Genomic DNA, 12,883 nt, shown 5'->3' on the forward strand with positions numbered 1-12,883 from the left:
ATAACAAAAAACAAAATTTGTATAACAAAAATAAGTATAACAATAACAAAAAATTATAAAATGAGTGTAACGTGGTTTATAAAGACTTGCGGCTATCTACTAGGAAAAGGATTTTGGAATAACACTGTTCAATAGAACATGTTTACAGTCAGCCCACAAAACTTTTACCGCACACTGCAATTTTACAAATATTCAGCACAGATATTGAACAGGAGATGTTGGTGTTGAGTAGGTTCTTTTTGGAATATGCCAAATAACAGAAAATTTATTATGTACTTAAAGGAGCACACTGTATTCTTGTAGGGTTGAAACATTTAAAATGTTCTCTATATTTTTTTCCAGGAGATAAATCTTTCAAAGACCCAAGGATATTTGAAATTTTATCAGGCTAGACTAAGTTGGTCCTGCAAATGCTGATAAACACAGAGTTAGAGCTAAGTATAGGAATTTCTACTTCTTGAACTCTTCAGATTCCCGCTGTTGCCCATTTTTAAAAATTGTTTCACTTACTCTTTTTATTACACCTGGTTTTTTCAGGTTCCACTGTTTCCATTCTATTATGGAAATACTGTTATTACACTACCATTTTCATCTGTTGTGTTTAGTTAATTTCTCCACCTTTTCAGTTTTTTTTCCTTTATTTTTTTATATTATTTTTTAGTCATTCTATACTTTCTTTTCTGCTAAACTTATTTAGAATCATAGAACAGTTTGGGTTGGAAGAGACCTTTAAAGGTCATCTAGTCCAGCCTCCCCTACAATGAGGAGGGGCATCTTCAACTAGATCAGGTTGCTCAGAGTCAATTCCAACCTGACCTTGAATGTTTCCAGGGATGGGGCATCTACCACCTCTCTGGGCAACATGATCCACAGCGTTTCACTACCCTCATTGTCAAAAATGTCTTCCTTATATCTACCCTCTTTTAGTTTAAAGCCATTACCCCTTATCCTATCACAACAGGCCCTGTTAAAATGTTTGTCCCCATCTTTCCTGTAGGCCCCCTTTAAGTACTGAAAGGCCGCAGTAAGGTCTCCCCGGAGCCTTCTCTTCTCCAGGCTGAACAGCACCAACTCTCTCAGCCTGTCCTCATAGGAGAGGTGCTCCATCCCTCTCATCACCTTTGCGGCCCTCCTCTGGACCTGAGTATATATACTATATAGTTATACAGTTATCACCATCATAGAAACCTAGACATCTATTGAAGTATGTATTTAAATATTCTCTGAGGACAGGAACTAATTTCAAATTGATTGATCAACTGGTGACAGTCTAAACTCAATAAAGGTCTTGGGCAGAAAACAGATGCAAGTTAAAATTATGACTTAGGGAAAATAAACCCACAAATCATAAGATATCCTTGGAGGAACCTTCCTGGAAATTCTCTAAACACTACAGTTTTGCTCCTTCAAATGTCCAGAACAACTAAAGGGCTAGGTCCAGTAGAAAGGCATCTGCCTCTGTGATTGTATACATGACTCAAATCTAGGATTTCAGTCCTACAAGATGTGATTTGGTAGTGGAGCAGTCTCAGTGTTTACTCAAACTCCTGAAGTGAAAAGTTTCCTAATGGACACTGAAGGACAAGGGATGAGAGGGAGAGGTGGAGGAGAAGGCGAAGTGAATATGTATAAAGGCAACACACTACAGGAAACTCCAGTTATTGATAAATAATTTTTCTATTTTAGAGTGCTACCATGCATGAATATTCACTGCAGGTTCCTTCAAGCAGAAGTTTCCTATCTAGTTAGTTACTTGGATATGGGTTTTTTTCTAAGTGACTTCAGGAGACCTTGGTAAATATGGCACACTTTAAGGATGCCTTTGTGGCAGTATAATGTTTGGCCATAAATATAGTTCCAGGTATTCCTTTTGCAAACACCATGGATAGAGACATTTTTTGGCAAGAGTGTGGATACAGTGAGTTCTACTGAAGCACATTGTAATGATGGAGCATATTTCTCATAATGTATCTTTATTAAACCGATTAGTGAGGTACATGATCCCTGTGTGGTCATTACTAGGCCTTTGTAGCTTCTACTTTCAGCACAGTCTTGGATTTGTCTTAAAAATTTTGGGACAGCGAAGAAACACAAAGAAGCTCCTCCTTCCTTTTCCCTTACAGCCACAATGCTGTGGTCCTAAATACATGAGATTTAGGGAAGGAAACAGGTAAATTAATTTCTAGGTTAAACTAATCTCAGAAAACACCTTGGGAGGAAACTTGAAATGGATTTGTAAAGAAATTTTTTTTTTGCAAGAACGTTTTATATGAAGAATGAGCTTTGATGCCTTGATTCTTGCAGAACGGAAGACACTGTTAAAGGTAAGTATAGCAGCAAAAAAGTCACCATAGACTTGAACTAAAAAAACTATGAACACAAAATTCAATTCCTATAGCTGAATTGGGTACCTCATTACTGCGAAAAACTAGTTCAGTACCTTCGGGAATTTCAGGACAGTTAGCTGTGAACATATGAAAGCTCTTCCTATTACCTCCTAGTAGGTAGGAATGACAGCTAAAGTTGTGTATATATTTATGCTTTTCTATGGTCTTTGGCTTATCTGCAGATATCCAATAGAGTACCTTGGTGGTTAAGGACTAGGAAAAAAACAAGGGTCCTTTTTATAGATAAGTCAGGATACGGGATGGACTGATGCGATCTACGAATTGAACTGAAGTGAACTGAACTGAACTAAACTGAAAACCTGTCCCTGGTACCACAGCATAAAGGGTGGTTATGTGAGCCTTAGGTGGACGAAAGGAGAGGGCAGACATTTAATGCCACCAAATACTCCAAGATGACTAGGATGGATGCCCAGGGTGTGTGTGTGAAGCAAACTTAATAACTACAGTTTGAAGCCTTGTTCTATGTTGCTAAGTAAATATGCCTTCCCACAACTGAGAAGCTGTATCAGATGGCCAGCTCTATAAGCGTACTGTGTAAGTGGGCCAACTCCAACTGACCGAATCTCGTCCACCAAGCCTGCTATGAAATGTTGTAGGCAACTGTCAAAATGGCAAATGGCAAAGAGTCTGCTGTTAAAGATCATTTTGGGGAGGAACAGTCTTGGATTCATTGAAAAACAGCTCTGATACCCTAGCCACACTGCCTAACTTAAGCATGGTCATGGAAACTAATGTGTGCCTAACTTCTAGAATGGGAGAGAAAGCATATGCCAGCCTTTCTGATCACCGAACAAGAACTGTCCCCATCAGGTTATAACTGGAGTGCGAGCAAAAGATCTGAGAGTACCTCATGGTACTGAAGACAAAAAAGTACATTTAATGATATTCCCAGTCCCAGGTAATTGAAGTACATAGGGAATATCTTATCTGTCATGAATGATCCAACATAATAAAGTTACTCCTACTAGTTCATGGCAATATTTAACATGCTCAGAAAATAACTCTAAGGCACGATACAGCAATTCTGAAGTCAGACAGATCCTGTTTAATAGGGTGTAGTACGCAGAAATTGTATCCATGGTAACTTACAGGTACTGTGAATGCCTGAGACAAAAACCTCTCAATGTGCTGCATGACAATCTGGTCACCTGGAGGCTGACTTATTTTTGTTTGTTTGAAGTCCAGCAGCCCTACTACGTTACCATTTGCTAGCCAAAAGTACAGAAGTAATGTGTTTGTCCCAACTGGTTTGGGCAGGTGAAGGGTAAAGTGGCATCCCCTTGTACTCCTTGTCTTCTACCACTGGAACATGGAATTTTGGAAACCTCAAGTAGCCAATGAAAAGCTGAAAGGATGATTGTTTAAGTAGCTCACAATCTGCAGACAAACCTACACTTCTTGCAGGTATAGTATGGCATGAGAATTTATGCAGGTGCATGTCAGTCAAGATTTCCCTGTGGTGGAAGGGAGAGCCCAATTATATAATGAGATTCTGTATAATCTAACATTATTTCAGATGGATAAATGCTGAAGTAGTAATGGAATCCTAATATCACCCTTGAGACTTCTAAGGATTCAATGGCCATGAGATGCGATTTGTATCCCTCTATCCTTAACCATACGGAGTCAAAGAAAAAGAAGTAATGTTTAAGGAATCAAGGCTCCTCGTCTTTGACAATCTCTTTATCAGTATAGGGATGTTGTATTTTGCTGGAGGTGAGACAATATTTGTGCCAGAACTTCTGTGAAGATACTTCATGCTGTGGAATGAACTGAACTTATGACAGTTGTGAGCCTGTGTTAGTGTTAGGCGAAGACATTTTTATTGAGACAACTTTATAGATACCAGGTGCACTGACGGGTAATAAACCAGCAGACATGAAATAATCCAGTAAGAGTTACCATTGTGAAATTTTGTGTATTTATGCTACAGATATTGAGGATGAATTGCTGTCCATCCTTCTTCCTTGATACTAGGAAAATACATGTTCTTGTGTTATGATGGAGCCAATTCTACAGCTACCAGCACTAGCAGAATGCATCTCCTGCTAAAGCAGATTCTCAGAAGGGCTGCTCAGAAATGGATAGGAAGACCAACAGTTTTATTTACTAATAAGTAAGTGTCACCAAATAACAGTAAATGCAAATGGGACGTTCTATGAGGAAATTAAAAGAAGACTTCAGAGGAGATGTTGGAAAATAAGGGAAAAGGGCTAGTCATGATCCTTCAGTGTGTGCATAGTGTTCAGGATGCAACTTATGCAGCTGAACACTTGACAATTATATAAAACCAGAACATAAAATAAAATCCAACTACCACCTTTTCAAGCAAAATAAATGCTGGTAAAATTCCAGCAAGGAGACAGCGTTTTCCCTGTCTATGGCACCACGTACTGACTATATGGCATGTGTGTGCATACGGTAGCTTATATCCCATACCCTGACGCCAAGATGACAGAACTCTGAAGTGAACTAAGAGGTTCATCAAAGACACATTCAAGGACAGGACTGAACAATTTCATCTGCAAATGCCAGGGGCTGCTGAGGAACATTGGCGGGGTTGGAGCGAGGCAGTGATCAAACTACAGAGTTTTACAACAGGAGTGTAGCAAGCTTCTGAAGGGGAAAACGAGCACAAAGGTGGTTCCACCTTTGGAAAGATCCCATAGGTAGGTCCTCCCTGCTGCAAAATGACGACATATCCTCTCACATTGAGGCAAACCTTTCAGACATGGTGATCTCAATTTACAGGACAAGGAACACTTGAGTGGTAACTGAGCTCATTGTCAGGCATATAGATTGTTTGGTCTATATTAATACAAAGGGTGATAATAAACCCCTTTATCATTATTTAATTTAGACTATAACCTTCTTTAGAGAATTTATTAGGCAGTATGTAAGAGAAAGACATTCTTATGTAAAAAGGTCTTATTCAGAAAATGTTAATTTTATTATTTTTTTCCTGCTGTGTCATATTAATTAGTGTTTCAGACTCTCTTCTTCTTTGTAATTCTTTCAGCAGTTTTATGCAGTCTCTATGGGTTTTGTACAAGTGTATATACATATGTCCAATGATTTAGGTTGGAAATGACAAGATTTCTTAATAAAAGAGGAGCAAAATTCTGGAATAATCACACAGAATAAATGTGAAATATAAGATAACAAGTTCATTTAAGTTGAAAATTGAGCAGTTTATGGAAAGAAATAGCCAATGTGGTTGCTTAGAGTAATCTAGGGAACTGATTTCAAGTACCTGAGAGGTCCTTTGCAGTTTCATATTCTTATATGTGTATAAAATAAAAATTTAATCTAGATGCTGGGAAAGAAGAAAGATTTTACAAGTTATCTTTTTCATGTTATCTCATTCTGCAGAACATACTGTAGTTAGTTATAAAAGTGTAACCACCAGCTGCCTTTTCTCACAGGTTTGTTTTTTTTTCTCCCTGAAAAATACACTGATAAGCAGCAAACAAGGAACGACCACAGGACTACATACATTTGTGAATGGTTACCTTCAAAAGCAGTACAACTGGGATACGTAAAAACCATGAAAAGCCAATTAATAGGATTTCTTATGAACTTTTGGATTTCTTTTTCACTTGCTTTATATTTTCACAGTGGAGAAAGAGAAGAGAAATGTATAATTGAAGACGTTCCCACGGACACATTGGTAATTGGTAGGTACCTATCAATGCTATATGATGATCTAACCTATGCAACAATAAAGATAGCTTGCAATGTAGCAGGAAAATCTATGATTGATAAATATGGTAAAACCATGGTGATAAGAAAGAGCAGACTGAAAAGAAATAAAAAATGTTCTCACACATTGTTTGTATCTATCACATAAAGAAATGCAGGTTTCCAGAGTGCTTAACTGACTAGACAAAGATAAAGAATATCTTCTAATTCTACAACAGTGGAATTGCTGCTTCAATGTGTGCTTCTGTACATTCTGACTGATTTACTCATTCATACCAAAAGATCTGTAACATGGTTTTCCCCATATGAATGAGAGAGTTACTTTTTTGATTAGCACTGGTTTGGAAAGAAGCAACTCAAAATGTCCTAAAGTTCCATTTCACCTGGGATATCACAAGCACATTAAAATAATCTACAAGAGTGTAAACGTAAGTTCAGAAGGGGTAGTAAAAAATAATATATAATCATCTTTTTCATAAATAATGTGATAAACATGAAAGACAATCCTAAAAATGTAGTTTGAATACAGCACACATGCTTTTGGAGGTCTCAGCATGCCTTCTGTATGCTAATCTTGCCAGGGCATTAGGAGTAACCAGAAAGTATCCTTTGTTAATCAAGCACTTTTGTAGTATTCTAGAACATTTTCTAGTGTAGTAAAAACTTATTGCATTTCACACTGTTATAAAGTGCCCCCTGAGAAATTTTAATCGTAAGCACATGAAATACATATATTGTTTTATTTTTAATCATTTATCTTGATATTTTTTTGCTGAAAAATCAATGAAGACGTTTAATATTAAGCTATGTTTTATTTAGCAGATTTTTATCTATATTTTGATTCAGGGAATTACAAAGTACAACGCTGGGATATACATAAACAGGAATTTCTTGAATCTGCTCCTGGATTGGGAATGTTTGTGACTGTCACGACTCCTTCTGCTGAGGTAAATATGCTTTACGAATGTTTCTGTAGGATTTATGAGTTGACTTTTGGGACTGAGAGGCAGCACTATCTAAAAATAATAAACACTTTTGGGGAAAAAGTAAATCTACAGTCTACTGGCTAGTTCAGTGTTTTGATGCTTAAAGGTATGAGAACCTTGGGATATCTTTCAAAGTAAATACAAATTACAATGTTTGATAATGATGTGTGTGCACAATTTTTGCATTACTACTGGATTTGGGAAACTGAGTCATTAAGAATAGCAGGTGACAACTGAGAAAACAGGTTAGATTAAAAAAATGAAAAGTCACTAATTAAGTAAAATAGTACAGAATTTACTCGAGCAGCAGAAAGGAAGGCTGATGATAAACTAACCTGCAAAAATCAAGATTATGATAAAGTTGCATATAGCCATCACGCATAGCAACTGCCTGCGTTGCCATGAGGTCCTCAGCTTTCTCAGCAATGGACCACTTATTTTTGTGCCTAGACAAGGTTTTACCTTTCAAACTTTAAATGCTTTAGAGAGTACTGGGTTTTGTACATTACAGAAATCTATAGCATTTCGATATTCACTGTGAGTTAAAATTGTTTATTTTTCTCTAAATCTATTATGAAATTCGGATAAATTTAATGATATCAGGAGGTTAATTGATTACTTTTTACATGCAATTTACAGTACTGTTTTTTGATTGTTTTATTGATATTTATGATGTACATACCCAACATATATAATATCTAAATTTCAGGTGCTACTGTCAAAATTGTATGGGCCACAAGGAACATTTTCTTTTACATCCCATCTATCTGGGGAGCATATTATCTGTTTACAGTCTAACTCCACAAGATTTGTAGCATTCTCAGGAAGTAAACTGGTAGGTGTATTTCTTAAATATTCTTTGTTTTTTTAGTATTAATTGTTTAAAAATGCAGAGATTGCAAACTAGATTAGAAGTTGGTCTAAATTTAAGCAGATAATTCAACATTTCCAAGTAATTAAAGAAGACAAACCTAAAATTATGACGATGAAGAGACAAAAAGAGTCTGTTCTGATATTTAAGAAGTCAAGAATAAAGAGGCGACTACTAACTATACAGTGATTTAATGTTTGTACAGTGCTTTGAATGTGAAAGATTCTGATCAATGAGAACAACTATTTGGTTCAAGAAGATAAATGCATAAGATTGACTAACACAAACACTTATCATGAAGATATTCCATGTCTTCATGAATTTAGATTGAATTCCTAAAGAAAATTTAACATTTTAATTTTTGAAAGATATTCAAATTAAGAATATATTAGCATACTTGATATTGTGTGCTACCAATGAAGCTGGTCTTAATGCAGATCTTGAAAAAAAAAAAAGTCATTGGAGGTGATATCATGGCTCTAATCTATTTCAACAAACAATTTCATAAACACTGTTTTGAAAATATTATCTATATGCTTCTTCTCAAAAGACAGTTGGACAGGTAAGAATTACTCTCCGGAGGTGCTTTTTTTTCCCAGTTGACTGCAAAAGAGTTATATAACCAGCTAGATATAAATATCTTGTGAATGCATTCAGCGAGGTAGGCCAAATTTCATCCTACATGTATGCTTTGGAAACATGTATATGCCACAGAACAGAGAAGAGTTAACAGTACTGAAGTGGGACTATTACACTGGAATAAGTAGGTGTTATTATGGATTGATTTATGGAAATGAGTGGAAAATTAATCATACACATTGCAAAAGCACTTAGATTCTAATGGTAAAAAAATTTGTGGAGCTCATCAACTAGAGAGGGTAAGGGGGATAAAGCATTTGTTAGTCATAGCTAACTACACACCATGAATGTGATTCTGAGGATACACCAGGAGGTTTATATCTGGTATAGGTGGAGATGCATTAATATAATTTTACATTATGCATGCATGATGTACAGTTCTGGTCATCCTAGTTAAAAGTGAACAGGCATAGGGAAGGATAACATTAATAAAACAAATATTAAATAGGGTGATTTGTTTAGCTTAAGAGCACTCTTAAACTCTTTATAGTTATAGCTGCAGAAATAAAGATCACAAAAGGAAAAAGATTCTTTAGGTAAGTTAAATCTTTAAGTGGTATTCTGTAAGAACCAGATGCAGTGGTCATTATCTGAACCGCTTCAAACCAAAGTTTAATATATTAAAGGACAAAGGCTACCATAGGGTTGTGAGATGTATGTCTGCATGTTCAGTAAGCTAACTCTAAGAGAGATAAAAGGAGATGTGTTCTTCATTTATGGTTGATGTCTGAGTAGACCAAATTTCTATCATGGTAATACCAAGCTCTAAGATTTCCACAGATTATCTGTTTGGCTAAAACTTGATTTTCTCTTAGGTACAAATTGGCTTCTAGGAAAACTTTTCCTATTATTTTTAGTAAAGTTTTTCATTCATGCCAAAATAATCGCAATATTGCAATTCTTTCTATAGGTCTATTGCTTGGCAGGTTTGAGGCATTTTTGATATAAATCACACAATAGTTTATAGGATATTGGGAGGTATTTCATACCAGATAAACCATGTGTGGAGGAAGAAAAAGATACCTTATGGGTGGTCCTTCTTTAATGCCTAATATAAACTGCAAATAATGATGCAGCTGGTTTCCTTCCAGTCTTATATTCCTAACCGTTATTGGAGGAAGCCTAGAAACGCATCTATAAAAAGCTGTCTGCAATACTACTAAAGAATGTAGTTTCTGCAATATTAGGATGAATGTGAAATATGATGAGCAGTCCTAATGGTGCTTATTTTATAAACTAGTTTGGACAAAGAACAGGAAACATTTGCGTGGTGGTTGAATCAACACTAGCATAAAATAATGACCTAACAGTAGTAAAGACTTTAAATTTTTATAATTAATTTAAAGATAAAATTAAAAAACACTTTAAATATCCCATCTGATTCTCATTTTAGGAAGGATTTCTATAAGCTCTTTTCCTGTAATGAGCTTAAAGGGAAATTATCTGTTGTTTCTTTTTTTATAAGGAATTTTGAAAACACAGAAGACACAGTAATGAGAATATTTTTTCTGTTTGCAGCGTATCCATTTGGACATTAGAGTTGGAGAACATTTTTTGGATGAATCTGTTGTTCGAGCCAAAGACAAAGTGAATGAAGTTAACTTTAGACTAGAACATCTAATTGAGCAAGTTCATCACATATCCAAAGAACAAAACTATGAAAGAGTATGTATGTTCCCTAGTGGAACTGTTAAAAATGTTGTACATAGGCTTATTGATTTATAAAGTATTATGAGTTTTATTATTTAATTGCAGTGTTATTTTTAATTAACTCATAAAAATCTATTGGTATTTAACAAATATAGCCTACATTACCTTGCAAAATATTGTTACACTGTAACATAAAAACTAATTAATCACTGTGAACTCATGCTTATAGCAACAGGTGTCATTTTAAACAGGAATTTCTAAATATAGTTTTCTTGCTCAGAGTCAGTAACAGCAGCTGAGCAGGTGGCAGGTACCCTTGCTGGTGATGTTGCCAGCTGTTGTTTCCAGGCTGGTCTGTGTGCATAAGCTTTATTGGAGTGGGTAAGGAAATGACTGAGTGCGTATTTACATATCTCCATGCAGTTAGAAATAAAGCCCTCCTTCAAACAACTGTACCCCCATTGTCTTCACATTTCTATATGTATGCAGGCAGTCAGACAGTGTTTGAAATACATTTGGCTGCAAAAAGTTTCTTGACTGCAATATGGAAGTGACTGTAAACCTAAAAAGGCTTAAGCCTGTGCTAATATATATATATTTATATAATATATAAATAATATAATTAATATTTAAATTATGTAATATATATATATTTCATGAACAAGGGAAAGCTCTGTTTGTCTTTCTGTTTCAGGGTACAGTGTGTCTGCTTCTCAGTTTTGATTTGTAAAGATACCCACCTTATGGATAAGAACAAACTGTCATTGTTACAACATGAAAAAAATGTTTGCTCACTGCTATGCAGAAGAGGGATGCCTGTCTAGTTACCTGGACAGCAGCATGAAACATACAGATGCTAAAACGTAATAATTATGTTTTTCCTTTTTTCTTTAGGAGCGTGAAGAAAAATTTCGGAAGACAAGCGAAGAAACCAACAGCAATATTTTGTGGTGGGCTATTGTACAAACACTAATCCTCATCTCCATTGGAATCTGGCAAATCAAATCTCTCAGAGATTTCTTCATATCTAAGAAGCTTGTTTAAGTCTTAAAAAGTAAATGCACAGATTCAAAAATTGCACACCGTATAACACCTAGGAAAGAAACCCTGCATCTATGAGAAAATTGGTTGTATATAGCTCTCAAGCTCTCTCATCTTCTACTCTGATTCTTACTCTAACTCTGGTTTCTTCATCTATGTCACAAGCTCTGGCATCCCCTTACATTTTACTCTGTGAATCCCATCTTTTATTAGGTTTTTTCCCTCTACAGATGTAAAGCTAAATCTAGAAGAAGGGCTCAGTGACTAAGGCTGCATTTAAGTTCAACTCAGGATTGTTAAATCTAAAATAGAAATCTGAAAAAAGTTTCTGAATATTTTAAATTTCTCTACTTGCTTAGTAATCTTATTCAGTATTATCACGAACAGTTCAGTGTTTGAGACTGACTAGGAGTCAGATATTAGGCAGAGAAACATCTATATCCTCTGCAGTGCTTAATTTGGTGAAAGTGTCTTGGCCTCACCCTATGTATGTGCAATAATACCTACCTTTTCCTCAAATATAATTGTGATTGTTTTCTTTTAAAACATTAAAAGTTTAAGTGGCAGTGGAGCCCACCCTTAAGATTATGATCAGTGGTTGCAGCAATTACCATGGAAGAGAGAGACCCAGACAAACAATTTGGAATTGTACTTACTTTTTACTTCCAGATAAGCCCTAAACATTAGGCTATGGAGCTGAGATCAGACCTCTGCCACAGTTGTTTATGTAAATTATAGTCTTTATGAAGTATACCAAAGTAAACCGAATTACAGGTTTCTTGGTAAACACTGAATTTGTGCCTATATATTTTATTTTAAGTTATACCTACACTAAATTCTTCAGTCTGTTTCTGTGTTGGAAAATTATTTTTAATTATTCAGCAACTGTAACATGACTGTCTAAGGAACTTAACAGTTTTTTCCTTAATCATGTATTTCCATTTCACTTATTGCAGCTTGGTTGAATATATCTTTATGCCTTAATTTAGCTAGTTTATGTATAACTAGCAAGGTAGCTATGGTATCATGCAATTACAAGTAAAAAGCAGTGGTTAAAAACTCAGATAATTAGCTTGACAAAGCAGCAGTAATGTAAAAAGGAGCTGGAGGTGGTTATAACATGACCCATGTCAGCACTTTGTTAACATGTAAAAGCATGAAAACTGAAAAAATTTTTAGAGAGCACTGTGATAGCAGAATATTGTGGTTTGGCTTCCTACTTGTCTTTCCGGACCTTTTGCTAGTCTAAAAGCTAGTGAAAGCTGAAATATCTGTAGGCCAATTATTGTTTTAAAGGCACAGCTTGCTTTCTTTTTTTCTATCTTCTCACCTTTTGTTTTCCTTAGCAAGGAAATGACATTGCCCTTTAAGTTCACTTAGGTTTACAGTACGGGAAAGAAAATACAGCTGTGAGTATGTGAGAATCCATAAAGTTGATACAAAGTAGAGACAAAAAGCAATGTTCTACGACCAAATCAATCAAAATAAAATCTCATAAAGCTACTCACTGAGGTGTGTCCTATATTTTGAAATTTGAAGACTTTAGAATTGTCACTAGAAATGGCAGTAAATAAGTGTTATTAAAT

General features: G+C 35.4%; 1 protein-coding gene across 1 annotated transcript; it reads left to right on the forward strand.

Annotated features, from left to right (window-relative positions):
- The first annotated feature begins 5,761 nt into the window (after positions 1–5,761).
- Positions 5,762–11,300, forward strand: LOC128910314 (transmembrane emp24 domain-containing protein 11-like). The gene is given in 6 exon segments (XM_054203371.1): positions 5,762–5,894; positions 5,897–6,085; positions 6,957–7,057; positions 7,806–7,931; positions 10,125–10,271; positions 11,151–11,300. Coding segments are annotated over 6 exon segments (846 nt in total).
- The last annotated feature ends 1,583 nt before the right edge of the window (positions 11,301–12,883 follow it).

This window comes from Rissa tridactyla, chromosome 5, assembly GCF_028500815.1.
Source record: "Rissa tridactyla isolate bRisTri1 chromosome 5, bRisTri1.patW.cur.20221130, whole genome shotgun sequence".
Lineage (NCBI taxonomy): Eukaryota > Metazoa > Chordata > Aves > Charadriiformes > Laridae > Rissa > Rissa tridactyla.